We start from the raw sequence: 14,760 nt of genomic DNA on the forward strand, positions 1-14,760 counted from the left end.
ATTCAGCAACAAACAGCTTTGTATGGAAGAACAATGGCTGATCCCTGGGACAATGTGGAGGTCAGCAGAAAAGCAGCGGCTGAGTGACCAGCGACGTCCAGGGGCTTCTCCTCACTGTCAGCAATGTCATTGTCTATATAAAGGAGAACCCTCCACTCCCCTGTGTAACACAACCCACGTATTTCACTCCACAGCCGACCGGTGATGGCTGCAGGACAGTGAGGTGAGTCCTGGGATACATGGTGACATAGGGTACAGGTGTGCGGTCAGTATAGGGTTACTACATGGTCAGTGTGGGGTTACTATATGGTCAGTATAGGGTTACTATATGGTCAGTATAGGGTTACTATATGGTCAGTATAGGGTTACTACATGGTCAGTATAGGGGTTACTATATGGTCAGTATAGGGTTACTACATGGTCAGTATAGGGGTTACTATATGGTCAGTATAGGGTTACTACATGGTCAGTGTGGGGTTACTGTATGGTCAGTGTGGGGTTACTGTATGGTCAGTGTGGGGTTACTATATGGTCAGTGTGGGGTTACTATATGGTCAGTGTGGGGTTACTATATGGTCAGTGTGGGGTTACTATATGGTCAGTGTGGGGTTACTGTATGGTCAGTGTGGGGTTACTATATGGTCAGTATAGGGTTACTATATGGTCAGTATAGGGTTACTATATGGTCAGTATAGGGTTACTACATGGTCAGTGTGGGGGTTACTATATGGTCAGTATAGGGTTACTATATGGTCAGTATAGGGTTACTATATGGTCAGTATAGGGTTACTACATGGTCAGTGTGGGGTTACTATATGGTCAGTATAGGGTTACTGTATGGTCAGTGTGGGGGTTACTATATGGTCAGTATAGGGTTACTATATGGTCAGTATAGGGTTACTATATGGTCAGTATAGGGTTACTACATGGTCAGTGTGGGGTTACTATATGGTCAGTATAGGGTTACTACATGGTCAGTGTGGGGTTACTATATGGTCAGTGTGGGGTTACTACATGGTCAGTATAGGGTTACTATATGGTCAGTGTGGGGGTTACTATATGGTCAGTATAGGGTTACTATATGGTCAGTATAGGGTTACTATATGGTCAGTATAGGGTTACTATACAGTTAGTATGGGCTTAGTATATGGATAGTATAGGGTTAGTGTATAGATAGTATAGGGTTAGTATGGGGTTAGTATATGGATAGCATAGGGTTAGTATATGGATAGTATAGGGTTAGTATATGGATAGTATATAGATAGTATAGGGTTAGTATATGGATAGTATATAGATAGTATAGGGTTAGTATATGGATAGCATAGGGTTAGTATGGGGTTAGTATATGGATAGTATAGGGTTAGTATATGGATAGTATAGGGTTAGTACGGGGTTAGTATAGGGTTAGTATCGGGTTAGTATATCGATAGTATGGGGTTAGTATAGGGTTAGTATGGGGTTTGTATGGGGTTAGTATATGGATAGTATAGGGTTAGTATAGGGTTAGTATATGGATAGTATAGGGTTAGTATATGGATAGTATAGGGTTAGTATAGGGTTAGTATGGGGTTAGTATATCGATAGTATGGGGTTAGTATAGGGTTTGTATAGGGTTAGTATATGGATAGTATAGGGTTAGTATATGGATAGTATAGGGTTAGTATATGGATAGTATAGGGTTAGTATGGGGTTAGTTTATGGATAGTATATGGATAGTATAGGGTTAGTATATAGATAGTATGGGGTTAGTATATGGATAGTATAGGGTTAGTATGGGGTTAGTATATGGATAGTATAGGGTTAGTATGGGGTTAGTATATGGATAGTATAGGGTTAGTATATGGATAGTATAGGGTTAGTATATGGTTAGTATATGGATAGTATAGGGTTAGTATATGGATAGTATATGGATAGTATGGGGTTAGTATATGGATAGTATAGGGATAGTATAGGGTTAGTATATGGATAGTATAGGGTTAGTACGGGGTTAGTATATGGATAGTATAGGGATAGTATAGGGTTAGTATATGGATAGTATAGGGTTAGTACGGGGTTAGTATATGGATAGTATAGGGTTAGTATAGGGTTAGTATATGGATAGTATAGGGTTAGTATATGGATAGTATAGGGTTAGTATATGGATAGTATAGGGTTAGTATATGGATAGTATAGGGTTAGTACGGGGTTAGTATATGGATAGTATAGGGATAGTATAGGGTTAGTATATGGATAGTATAGGGTTAGTACGGGGTTAGTATATGGATAGTATAGGGTTAGTATATGGTTAGTATATGGATAGTATAGGGTTAGTATATGGATAGTATAGGGTTAGTATATGGATAGTATAGGGTTAGTGTATGGATAGTATATGGATAGTATAGGGTTAGTATGGGGTTAGTATATGGATAGTATATGGATAGTATAGGGTTAGTATGGGGTTAGTGTATGGATAGTATATGGATAGTATAGGGTTAGTTTATAGATAGTATGGGGTTAGTATATGGATAGTATGGGGTTAGTATATGGATAGTATAGGGTTAGTATGGGGTTAGTATATGGATAGTATAGGGTTAGTATATGGTTAGTATATGGATAGTATAGGGTTAGTATATGGTTAGTATAGGGTTAGTATGGGGTTAGTATATGGATAGTATAGGGTTAGTATATGGATAGTATAGGGTTAGTATATGGATAGTATAGGGTTAGTATATGGATAGTATAGGGTTAGTATGGGGTTAGTATATGGATAGTATAGGGTTAGTATAGGGATAGTATAGGGTTAGTATAGGGATAGTATAGGGATAGTATAGGGTTAGTATAGGGATAGTATAGGGATAGTATATGGATAGTATAGGTTTAGTATTGGTTTAGTATATGGATAGTTTATGGTTAGTACGGGGTTAGTATAGGGTTAGTATATAGATAGTATAGGGTTAGTATATGGATAGTATAGGGTTAGTATAGGGTTAGTATATGGATAGTATAGGGATAGTATATGGGTAGTATGGGGTTAGTATATGGATAGTATAGGGTTAGTATATGGATAGTATAGGGTTAGTATATGGGTAGTATAGGGTTAGTATGGGGTTAGTATATGGATAGTATAGGGTTAGTATATGGATAGTACAGGGTTAGTATATGGATAGTATAGGGTTAGTATATGGATAGTATAGGGTTAGTATGGGGTTAGTATATGAATAGTATATGGATAGTATGGGATTAGTATATGGATAGTATAGGGTTTGTATGGGGATAGTATAGGGTTAGTATGGGGTTAGTATATGGATAGTATGGGGTTAGTATATGGATAGTATAGGGTTAGTATGGGGATAGTATAGGGTTAGTATGGGGATAGTATAGGGTTAGTATGGGGATAGTATAGGGTTAGTATGGGGATAGTATAGGGTTAGTATGGGGATAGTATAGGGTTAGTATGGGGATAGTATATGGATAGTATAGGGTTAGTATATGGATAGTATAGGGTTAGTATAGGGATAGTATAGGGTTATTATATGGATAGTATAGGGTTAGTATGGGGATAGTATAGGGTTAGTATAGGGATAGTATAGGGTTATTATATGGATAGTATAGGGTTAGTATATGGATAGTACAGGGTTAGTATATGGATAGTATAGGGTTAGTATATGGATAGTATAGGGTTAGTATGGGGTTAGTATATGAATAGTATATGGATAGTATGGGATTAGTATATGGATAGTATGGGGTTAGTATATGGATAGTATGGGGTTAGTATGGGGATAGTATAGGGTTAGTATGGGGATAGTATAGGGTTAGTATGGGGATAGTATATGGATAGTATAGGGTTAGTATATGGATAGTATAGGGTTAGTATATGGATAGTATATGGATATTATAGGGTTAGTATATGGATAGTATAGGGATAGTATAGGGTTATTATATGGATAGTATAGGGTTAGTATGGGGATAGTATATGGATAGTATAGGGTTAGTATATGGATAGTATAGGGTTAGTATATGGATAGTATAGGGTTAGTATATGGATAGTATATGGATAGTATAGGGATAGTATAGGGTTAGTATATGGATAGTATAGGGTTAGTATGGGGATAGTATATGGATAGTATAGGGTTAGTATATGGATAGTATAGGGTTAGTATATGGATAGTATATGGATAGTATAGGGTTAGTATATGGATAGTATAGGGTTAGTGTATGGATAGTATATGGATATTATAGGGTTAGTATATGGATAGTATAGGGATAGTATAGGGTTATTATATGGATAGTATAGGGTTAGTATGGGGTTAGGGTGCGGATAGGTTATTGTCAGTAGTTACTCTTAGCAGGTGTGTAACGTTATTCCTCTCTCCTCATGAAGGACGGACGCTCAGACACCCCCATCTTCCGGAGATGTACACCTTAATGGGTGGCGGTCTGCTCTGTGCAGTCTCTGGCTTGGTTCTTCTCATCGTGGCAACAGCGACCGACTTCTGGATGCAGTATCGCTACTCTGGGAATCTCAGTAACCAGGGGTTGTGGAGGTTCTGCGTGGCAGGGAAATGTCATGCCCACACCATCACTGTCGGTAAGAGCGAGCGCCTAACCTAGACAAGAGGGGAGGCCATGCCGGAAGGAGGGAGGTGGTCGGGTAACTGGTATGATGGTCAACTGGTTATTAGGGTGAAGATGGTAATATCTAGGCATAGTAGAGTTACAGTATAGGGATTAGGGGTAAGGGTTAATAGTATGGGATTAGGTCAGTATAAAGGGTAATTTTTTACTTACCGTAAATTATCTTTCCTATAGTCCTAAGCAGCAGCACGGACTATTCGTGCTGCTGCTTAGGACGTAAGGGAAATGATATTAGGGTTACAGTATAGGGATTAGGGGTAATAGTATGGGATTATGTGTAGTGATGACGGACCTGTGGATAGGGATTAGGGGTATTAGTATGGGATTATGTGTAGTGATGACAGACCTGTGGATAGGGATTAGGGGTATTAGTATGTGATTAGGTGTAGTAATGGACGGACCTGTGGATAGGGATTAGGGGTATTAGTATGGGATTAGGTGTAGTAATGGACGGACCTGTGGATAGGGATTAGGGGCATTAGTTTGGGATAAGGTGTAGTGATGACGGACCTGTGGATAGGGATTAGGGGTATTAGTATGGGATTAGGTGTAGTGATGACGGACCTGTGGATAGGGATTAGGGGTATTAGTATGGGATTAGGTGTAGTGATGACGGACCTGTGGATAGGGATTAGGGGTATTAGTATAGGATTAGGTGTAGTAATGGACGGACCTGTGGATAGGGATTAGGGGTATTAGTATGGGATTAGGTGTAGTGATGACGGACCTGTGGATAGGGATTAGGGGTATTAGTATGGGATTAGGTGTAGTGATGGACGGACCTGTGGACAGGGATTAGGGGTATTAGTATAGGATTAGGTGTAGTAATGGACGGACCTGTGGATAGGGATTAGGGGTATTAGTATGGGATTAGGTGTAGTAATGGACGGACCTGTGGATAGGGATTAGGGGCATTAGTTTGGGATAAGGTGTAGTGATGACGGGCCTGTGGATAGGGATTAGGGGTATTAGTATGGGATTAGGTGTAGTGATGACGGACCTGTGGATAGGGATTAGGGGTATTAGTATGGGATTAGGTGAAGTAATGGAAGGACCTGTGGATAGGGATTAGGGGTAATAGTATGGGATTAGGTGTAGTGATGAAGGACCTGTGGATAGGGATTAGGGGTATTAGTATGGGATTAGGTGTAGTGATGGACGGACCTGTGGATAGGGATTAGGGGTATTAGTATGGGATTAGGTGTAGTGATGATGGACCTGTGGATAGGGATTGGGGTATTAGTATGGGATTAGGTGTAGTGATGAAGGACCTGTGGATAGGGATTAGGGGTATTAGTATGTGATTAGGTGTAGTAATGGACGGACCTGTGGATAGGGATTAGGGGTATTAGTATGGGATTAGGTGTAGTGATGACGGACCTGTGGATAGGGATTAGGGGTATTAGTATGGGATTAGGTGTAGTAATGGACGGACCTGTGGATAGGGATTAGGGGCATTAGTTTGGGATAAGGTCTAGTGATGGACGGACCTGTGGATAAGGATTAGGGGTATTAGTATGGGATTAGGTGTAGTAATGGACGGACCTGTGGATAGGGATTAGGGGTATTAGTATGGGATTAGGTGTAGTAATGGACGGACCTGTGGATAGGGATTAGGGGTATTAGTATGGGATTAGGTCTAGTGATGGACGGACCTGTGGATAGGGATTAGGGGTATTAGTATGGGATTAGGTGTAGTAATGGACGGACCTGTGGATAGGGATTAGGGGCATTAGTTTGGGATAAGGTCTAGTGATGGACGGACCTGTGGATAAGGATTAGGGGTATTAGTATGGGATTAGGTGTAGTAATGGACGGACCTGTGGATAGGGATTAGGGGTATTAGTATGGGATTAGGTGTAGTAATGGACGGACCTGTGGATAGGGATTAGGGGTATTAGTATGGGATTAGGTCTAGTGATGGACGGACCTGTGGATATTCAGGTCTTAACTGTTCATTTAAACCTGACTTTTAACAGAAATTTTGCTGGAAGCCAAACCCCATTGAAGTAAATAGGGACCGGCACTTCGGGTTGCCCCATTGTGTTACGACTCAAGTCACAGAGGGATGCAGGAGAGACACAGACAGTGTATGTACCCTAAGATCAGCCCCGCCCACTGTGCCCCCTTAGGCTATGTTCACACTACGTAAAACAACGGTCGTAGTCTTCGCCGTAAAACTACGGCCGTTGTGTTGAGGTTCCCCTTTATGACTGCTATACTATGCAAATGACCTGTTTCAGCCCACTTAGAAACATGCTGGGAAGCAAAATTAAACAACGGCCGTAGTTTCACGACTAGCCCGTATGCTCTTATTTCTATGACCGTAGTTTCAGGCGTATGTGTCCGGCCGGGGGAAAACAACGGCCGTTATTTTACACTGTGTGAACATGGCCTTATAGTAATAATGTCCTCTGCTGTGCCTCAATGTCGTTATAATGTCCCCTGCTGTGCCCCCATATAGGAATAATGTCCCCTGCTGTGCCCTACATATAGTAATAATGTCTCCTGCTGTGCCCCCATATAGCAATAATGTCCCCTGCTGTGCCCTCCATATAGTAATAATGTCCCCTGCTGTGCCCCCATATAGGAATAATGTCCCCTGCTGTGCCCTACATATAGTAATAATGTCTCCTGCTGTGCCCCCATATAGGAATAATGTCCCCTGCTGTGCCCTACATATAGTAATAATGCCCCCTGCTGTGCCCCCATATAGGAATAATGTCCCCTGCTGTGCCCTCCATATAGTAATAATGTCCCCTGCTGTGCCCCCATATGGTAATAATGTTGGCCGCTGTGCCCTCGCAGAGGTATAATGTTTTCTGCTGTTCCTCCATATAGTAATAATGTCCCCTGCTGTGCCCCATATAGTAATGTCTCTTGCTGTGCCTCCATATATAATGTCTCTTGCTGTGCCCTCCATATAGGAATAATGTCCCATGCTGTGCTCTATGTAGTAAAAATGTCTCCTGCTGTGCCTCCATATAGTAATAATGCTTTCTGCCAAGCCTTCATATAGTAATAATCTCCCTGCTGTGCCTCCAAAAAGTAATAATGTCTTTCTGTGCCTCCATATAATAATAATGTCCCCTGCTGTGCCTCCATATAGTAATAATGTCCTCTGCTTTGCTCCCACATTTTAATAATATCTCCTGCTGTTCCTCTATATAATAATAATGTCCTCTGCTGTGCCCCCATATAGTGATAATGTCCCCTGCTGTGCCTCCATTATAGTAGTAATGTCTCCTGCTGTGCCTCCATATGTCAGGGAGTCCTGGGGTCCGGGAAGCTGGCAGTCCCTTCTCTCGACCCGCAACCCCTGTCCCTACCTGCTTGCCCCCCTAGGCTACACCCTAGGGCAGCAACTGGGCGACAGTTCCTAACTTACCTAGGGATACAGGAGGTAGACAGTACACACAGACAGGTATATACAGACAGGTCAGGCAGTCCGAGTCGGCAACAGGAGGTAACATCAAAGTCCAAATCAGCAAGCAATGGGTTAACAGAGTCCAGTCCAAGGTCGAGCACAGGAGGTAACGCAGTACAGAGGATGAGGCAGAGGCGAAGTCTAAGTCCGAGTCCAAATCACAATACAGGTAATACAGGAGACACGCTGGTGTAGCTGGAGACCAAACATACACTGGCAACTACGGGGTGTAAATCACCAGCTAAAATGCTACCAGAGCTCCCGCCCCGGCCCCTGATAGGAGGAAGGAGTCTGACAGCAGTGATGGAGACCAATAGCAGCCAGGGAGCCGCCCCTGATAGGAGCAAGGAGTCTGACAGCAGTGATGGAGACCAATAGCAGCCAGGGAGCCGCCCCTGATAGGAGCAAGGAGTCTGACAGCAGTGATGGAGACCAATAGCAGCCAGGGAGCCGCCCCTGATAGGAGCAAGGAGTCTGACAGCAGTGATGGAGACCAATAGCAGCCAGGGAGCCGCCCCTGATAGGAGCAAGGAGTCTGACAGCAGCATGGAGACCAATAGCAGCCAGGGAGCCGCCCCTGATAGGAGCAAGGAGTCTGACAGCATGGAGACCGATAGCAGCCAGGGAGCCGCCCCTGATAGGAGCAAGGAGTCTGACAGCATGAAGACCAATAGCAGCCAGGGAGCCGCCCCTGATAGGAGCAAGGAGTCTGACAGCATGGAGACCAATAGCAGCCAGGGAGCCGCCCCTGATAGGAGCAAGGAGTCTGACAGCATGGAGACCAATAGCAGCCAGGGAGCCGCCCCTGATAGGAGCAGGAGTCTGACAGCAGCATGGAGACCAATAGCAGCCAGGGAGCCGCCCTGATAGGAGCAAGGAGTCTGACAGCAGTGATGGAGACCAATAGCAGCCAGGGAGCCGCCCCTGATAGGAGCAAGGAGTCTGACAGCAGTGATGGAGACCAATAGCAGCCAGGGAGCCGCCCCTGATAGGAATAAGGAGTCTGACAGCAGTGATGGAGACCAATAGCAGCCGGGGAGCCGCCCCTGATAGGAGCAAGGAGTCTGACAGCAGCATGGAGACCAATAGCAGCCAGGGAGCCGCCCCTGATAGGAGCAAGGAGTCTGACAGCAGTGATGGAGACCAATAGCAGCCAGGGAGCCGCCCCTGATAGGAGCAAGGAGTCTGACAGCAGCATGGAGACCAATAGCAGCCGGGGAGCCGCCCCTGATAGGAGCAAGGAGTCTGACAGCAGAATGGAGACCAATAGCAGCCAGGGAGCCGCCCCTGATAGGAGCAAGGAGTCTGACAGCAGTGATGGAGACCAATAGCAGCCAGGGAGCCGCCCCTGATAGGAGCAAGGAGTCTGACAGCATGGAGACCAATAGCAGCCAGGGAGCCGCCCCTGATAGGAGCAAGGAGTCTGACAGCAGTGATGGAGACCAATAGCAGCCAGGGAGCCGCCCCTGATAGGAGCAAGGAGTCTGACAGCAGCATGGAGACCAATAGCAGCCGGGAGCCGCCCCTGATAGGAGCAAGGAGTCTGACAGCAGCATGGAGACCAATAGCAGCCAGGGAGCCGCCCCTGATAGGAGCAAGGAGTCTGACAGCATGGAGACCAATAGCAGCCAGGGAGCCGCCCCTGATAGGAGCAAGGAGTCTGACAGCAGTGATGGAGACCAATAGCAGCCAGGGAGCCGCCCTGATAGGAGGAGGGAGTCTGACAGCATGGAGGACCAATAGCAGCCAGGGAGCCGCCCCTGATAGGAGCAAGGAGTCTGACAGCAGTGATGGAGACCAATAGCAGCCAGGGAGCCGCCCCTGATAGGAGCAAGGAGTCTGACAGCAGTGATGGAGACCAATAGCAGCCAGGGAGCCGCCCCTGATAGGAGCAAGGAGTCTGACAGCAGTGATGGAGACCAATAGCAGCCAGGGAGCCGCCCCTGATAGGAGCAAGGAGTCTGACAGCAGTGATGGAGACCAATAGCAGCCAGGGAGCCGCCCCTGATAGGAGCAAGGAGTCTGACAGCAGTGATGGAGACCAATAGCAGCCAGGGAGCCGCCCCTGATAGGAGCAAGGAGTCTGACAGCATGGAGACCAATAGCAGCCAGGGAGCCGCCCCTGATAGGAGCAAGGAGTCTGACAGCATGGAGACCAATAGCAGCCAGGGAGCCGCCCCTGATAGGAGCAAGGAGTCTGACAGCAGTGATGGAGACCAATAGCAGCCAGGGAGCCGCCCCTGATAGGAGCAAGGAGTCTGACAGCATGGAGACCAATAGCAGCCAGGGAGCCGCCCCTGATAGGAGCAAGGAGTCTGACAGCAGCATGAGACACCAATAGCAGCCAGGGAGCCGCCCCTGATAGGAGCAAGGAGTCTGACAGCATGGAGACCAATAGCAGCCGGGGAGCCGCCCCTGATAGGAGCAAGGAGTCTGACAGCAGTGATGGAGACCAATAGCAGCCAGGGAGCCGCCCCTGATAGGAGCAGGAGTCTGACAGCAGCATGGAGACCAATAGCCAGCCAGGGAGCCGCCCCTGATAGGAGCAAGGAGTCTGACAGCAGCATGGAGACCAAATAGCAGCCAGGGAGCCGCCCCTGAATAGGAGCAAGGAGTCTGATAGCATGGAGACCAATAGCAGCCAGGGAGCCGCCCCTGATAGGAGCAAGGAAGTCTGACAGCAGTGATGGAGACCAATAGCAGCCAGGGGAGCCGCCCTGATAGGAGCAAGGAGTCTGACAGCAGTGATGGAGACCAATAGCAGCCAGGGAGCCGCCCCTGATAGGAGCAAGGAGTCTGACAGCAGTGATGGAGACCAATAGCAGCCAGGGAGCCGCCCCTGATAGGAGCAAGGAGTCTGACAGCAGCATGGAGACCAATAGCAGCCAGGGAGCCGCCCCTGATAGGAGCAAGGAGTCTGACAGCAGTGATGGAGACCAATAGCAGCCAGGGAGCCGCCCCTGATAGGAGCAAGGAGTCTGACAGCATGGAGACTAATAGCAGCCAGGGAGCCGCCCCTGATAGGAGCAAGGAGTCTGACAGCATGGAGACCAATAGCAGCCAGGGAGCCGCCCCTGATAGGAGCAAGGAGTCTGACAGCAGCATGGAGACCAATAGCAGCCAGGGAGCCGCCCCTGATAGGAATAAGGAGTCTGACAGCAGTGATGGAGACCAATAGCAGCCAGGGAGCCGCCCCTGATAGGAGCAAGGAGTCTGACAGCAGCATGGAGACCAATAGCAGCCAGGGAGCCGCCCCTGATAGGAGCAAGGAGTCTGACAGCAGCATGGAGACCAATAGCAGCCAGGGAGCCGCCCCTGATAGGAGCAAGGAGTCTGACAGCAGTGATGGAGACCAATAGCAGCCAGGGAGCCGCCCCTGATAGGAGCAAGGAGTCTGACAGCAGCATGGAGACCAATAGCAGCCAGGGAGCCGCCCCTGATAGGAGCAAGGAGTCTGACAGCATGGAGACCAATAGCAGCCAGGGAGCCGCCCCTGATAGGAGCAAGGAGTCTAACAGCAGCATGGAGACCAATAGCAGCCAGGGAGCCGCCCCTAAGAGGAGCAAGGAGTCTGACAGCAGCATGGAGACCAATAGCAGCCGGGGAGCCGCCCCTGATAGGAGCAAGGAGTCTGACAGCAGCATGGAGACCAATAGCAGCCAGGGAGCCGCCCCTGATAGGAGCAAGGAGTCTGACAGCAGCATGGAGACCAATAGCAGCCGGGGAGCCGCCCCTGATAGGAGCAAGGAGTCTGACAGCAGCATGGAGACCAATAGCAGCCAGGGAGCCGCCCCTGATAGGAGCAAGGAGTCTGACAGCAGTGATGGAGACCAATAGCAGCCAGGGAGCCGCCCCTGATAGGAGCAAGGAGTCTGACAGCAGTGATGGAGACCAATAGCAGCCAGGGAGCCGCCCCTGATAGGAGCAAGGAGTCTGACAGCAGTGATGGAGACCAATAGCAGCCAGGGAGCCGCCCCTGATAGGAGCAAGGAGTCTGACAGCAGTGATGGAGACCAATAGCAGCCAGGGAGCCGCCCCTGATAGGAGCAAGGAGTCTGACAGCATGGAGACCAATAGCAGCCAGGGAGCCGCCCCTGATAGGAGCAAGGAGTCTGACAGCAGTGATGGAGACCAATAGCAGCCAGGGAGCCGCCCCTGATAGGAGCAAGGAGTCTGACAACATGGAGACCAATAGCAGCCAGGGAGCCGCCCCTGATAGGAGCAAGGGAGTCTGACAGCAGTGATGGAGACCAATAGCAGCCAGGGAGCCGCCCCTGATAGGAGCAAGGAGTCTGACAGCAGTGATGGAGACCAATAGCAGCCAGGGAGCCGCCCCTGATAGGAGCAAGGAGTCTGACAGCAGTGATGGAGACCAATAGCAGCCAGGGAGCCGCCCCTGATAGGAGCAAGGAGTCTGACAGCAGTGATGGAGACCAATAGCAGCCAGGGAGCCGCCCCTGATAGGAGCAAGGAGTCTGACAGCAGTGATGGAGACCAATAGCAGCCAGGGAGCCGCCCCTGATAGGAGCAAGGAGTCTGACAGCAGCATGGAGACCAATAGCAGCCAGGGAGCCGCCCCTGATAGGAGCAAGGAGTCTGACAGCATGGAGACCAATAGCAGCCAGGGAGCCGCCCCTGATAGGAGCAAGGAGTCTGACAGCAGCATGGAGACCAATAGCAGCCAGGGAGCCGCCCCTAAGAGGAGCAAGGAGTCTGACAGCATGGAGACCAATAGCAGCCAGGGAGCCGCCCCTGATAGGAGCAAGAAGTCTGATAGCATGGAGACCAATAGCAGCCAGGGAGCCGCCCCTGATAGGAGCAAGGAGTCTGACAGCAGTGATGGAGACCAATAGCAGCCAGGGAGCCGCCCCTGATAGGAGCAAGGAGTCTGACAGCAGTGATGGAGACCAATAGCAGCCAGGGAGCCGCCCCTGATAGGAGCAAGGAGTCTGACAACATGGAGACCAATAGCAGCCAGGGAGCCGCCCCTGATAGGAGCAAGAAGTCTGATAGCATGGAGACCAATAGCAGCCAGGGAGCCGCCCCTGATAGGAGCAAGGAGTCTGACAGCAGTGATGGAGACCAATAGCAGCCAGGGAGCCGCCCCTGATAGGAGCAAGGAGTCTGACAGCAGTGATGGAGACCAATAGCAGCCAGGGAGCCGCCCCTGATAGGAGCAAGGAGTCTGACAGCATGGAGACCAATAGCAGCCAGGGAGCCGCCCCTGATAGGAGCAAGCCTCAAGAGCAATTACAACACCTGAAGGCTTAACCCCACGAGCACCAGAGAGGGGTCAGGAGAAGCATGAAGCCGGGTGTCCCTGGCAGCATAGTATGAAGTGTGTGAATCAGGTCAGAGAGAAAGGGCGTCAGCTGATTCTTCCAGCCGAATTAACACACAGGGAACAAACTCTAACACCATATAATAATAATGCTCCCTGCTGTGCCCCTATAAAGAAGTAATGTCTCCTGCTTTGCCTCCATGTAGTTATATCTCCTGCTGTGCCTCCATATAGTAATAACGTCCTTGCTGAGTCCCTATATAGTTATGTTTCCTGCTGTGCCCCCATTCAGTAGTAATATCCCTTGCTGTGCCTCCATATCGTAATAATGTCCCTTGCTGTGCCCCCATATATTAATAATGTCTCCTGCTGTGCCATCATATAGTAATAATGCTCCCTGCTGTGCCCTCAAAGTAATGTCTTCTACTGTGCCCCATAAAGTAATAATGCCTCCTGCTGTGCCCCATATAGTAATGCCCCTGCTGTGCCTCCATATAGTATTAATGTCCCCTGCTGTGCCTCCACAGTGGCTCAGTGGTTAGCCCTGTAGCCTTGTAGCGCTGGATTGTGGGGTACAAATTCCACCAAGGGTAACATGTGCAAAGACTTTGTATGTTCTCTCCATGTTTGCATGGGTTTCCTCTGGGTACTCCGGTATCCCCCCCACACCCAAAATAAACATACAGATAGCTGAAGTGCTACGGAATCTGTGTGTGCTATACAAATAAAAGCATTATAATGTTCCCTGCTGTGCCCCTATATAGTAATAATCTCCCTGCTGTGCCCCCATAAAGTATAGTGTCTCTTGCTGTGCCCACATATAGTAATGTCCCTGTTGTGACTTAATATGGTAATAATGTCTCCTGCTGTACTCTGATATAGTAATAGTGTCTCCTGCTGTGCCCTCCATATAGTAATAATGTCTCTGTTGTGCCTTCATATAGTAATAATGCCGCCTGCTGTGCCCCCATATAGAAATAATGCCTCCTACTGTGTCCCCATATACTAATAATGCCTCCTGCTGTGCCCTCATGTAGTAATTATGCTTCCTGCTGTGCCCTCATGTAGTAATAATGCCTCCTGCTGTGCCCTCATATGGAAATAATGCCTCCTACTGTGTCCCCATATACTAATAATGCCTCCTGCTGTGTCCCCATATACTAATAATGCCTCCTGCTGTGCCCTCATGTAGTAATAATGCCTCCTGCTGTTCCCTCATATAGTAATAATGCCTCCTGCTGTGCCCTCATATAGTAATAATGCCTCCTGCTGTGCCCTCCATAGAAAACTTAACCCATTACCTTCCGCTGTGCTTGAGAAATGCTTATAAAGAACAGTGACACCTAGTGGGGAATCTGCATACTTCATCCATCACTTAAAGGGGTTATCCAGTGCTACAAAAACATGGCCACTTTCTTCCAGAGACAGCCCTAATCTT

The 14,760-nt window shown here is 48.0% G+C and overlaps 1 protein-coding gene across 1 annotated transcript in view; it reads left to right on the top strand.

Annotated features, from left to right (window-relative positions):
- The first annotated feature begins 4,392 nt into the window (after nucleotides 1-4,392).
- The window catches only part of LOC138771096 (lens fiber membrane intrinsic protein-like), a 53,057-nt gene continuing 42,689 nt past the window's right edge, over nucleotides 4,393-14,760 (top strand). Inside the window, exon 1 of the mRNA XM_069950548.1 lies at nucleotides 4,393-4,567. Within this exon, the coding sequence (XP_069806649.1) occupies nucleotides 4,393-4,567 (175 nt within the window). The remainder of the gene's footprint in view (nucleotides 4,568-14,760) is intronic.

This window comes from Dendropsophus ebraccatus, chromosome 13 (genome assembly GCF_027789765.1).
Source record: "Dendropsophus ebraccatus isolate aDenEbr1 chromosome 13, aDenEbr1.pat, whole genome shotgun sequence".
NCBI lineage: Eukaryota > Metazoa > Chordata > Amphibia > Anura > Hylidae > Dendropsophus > Dendropsophus ebraccatus.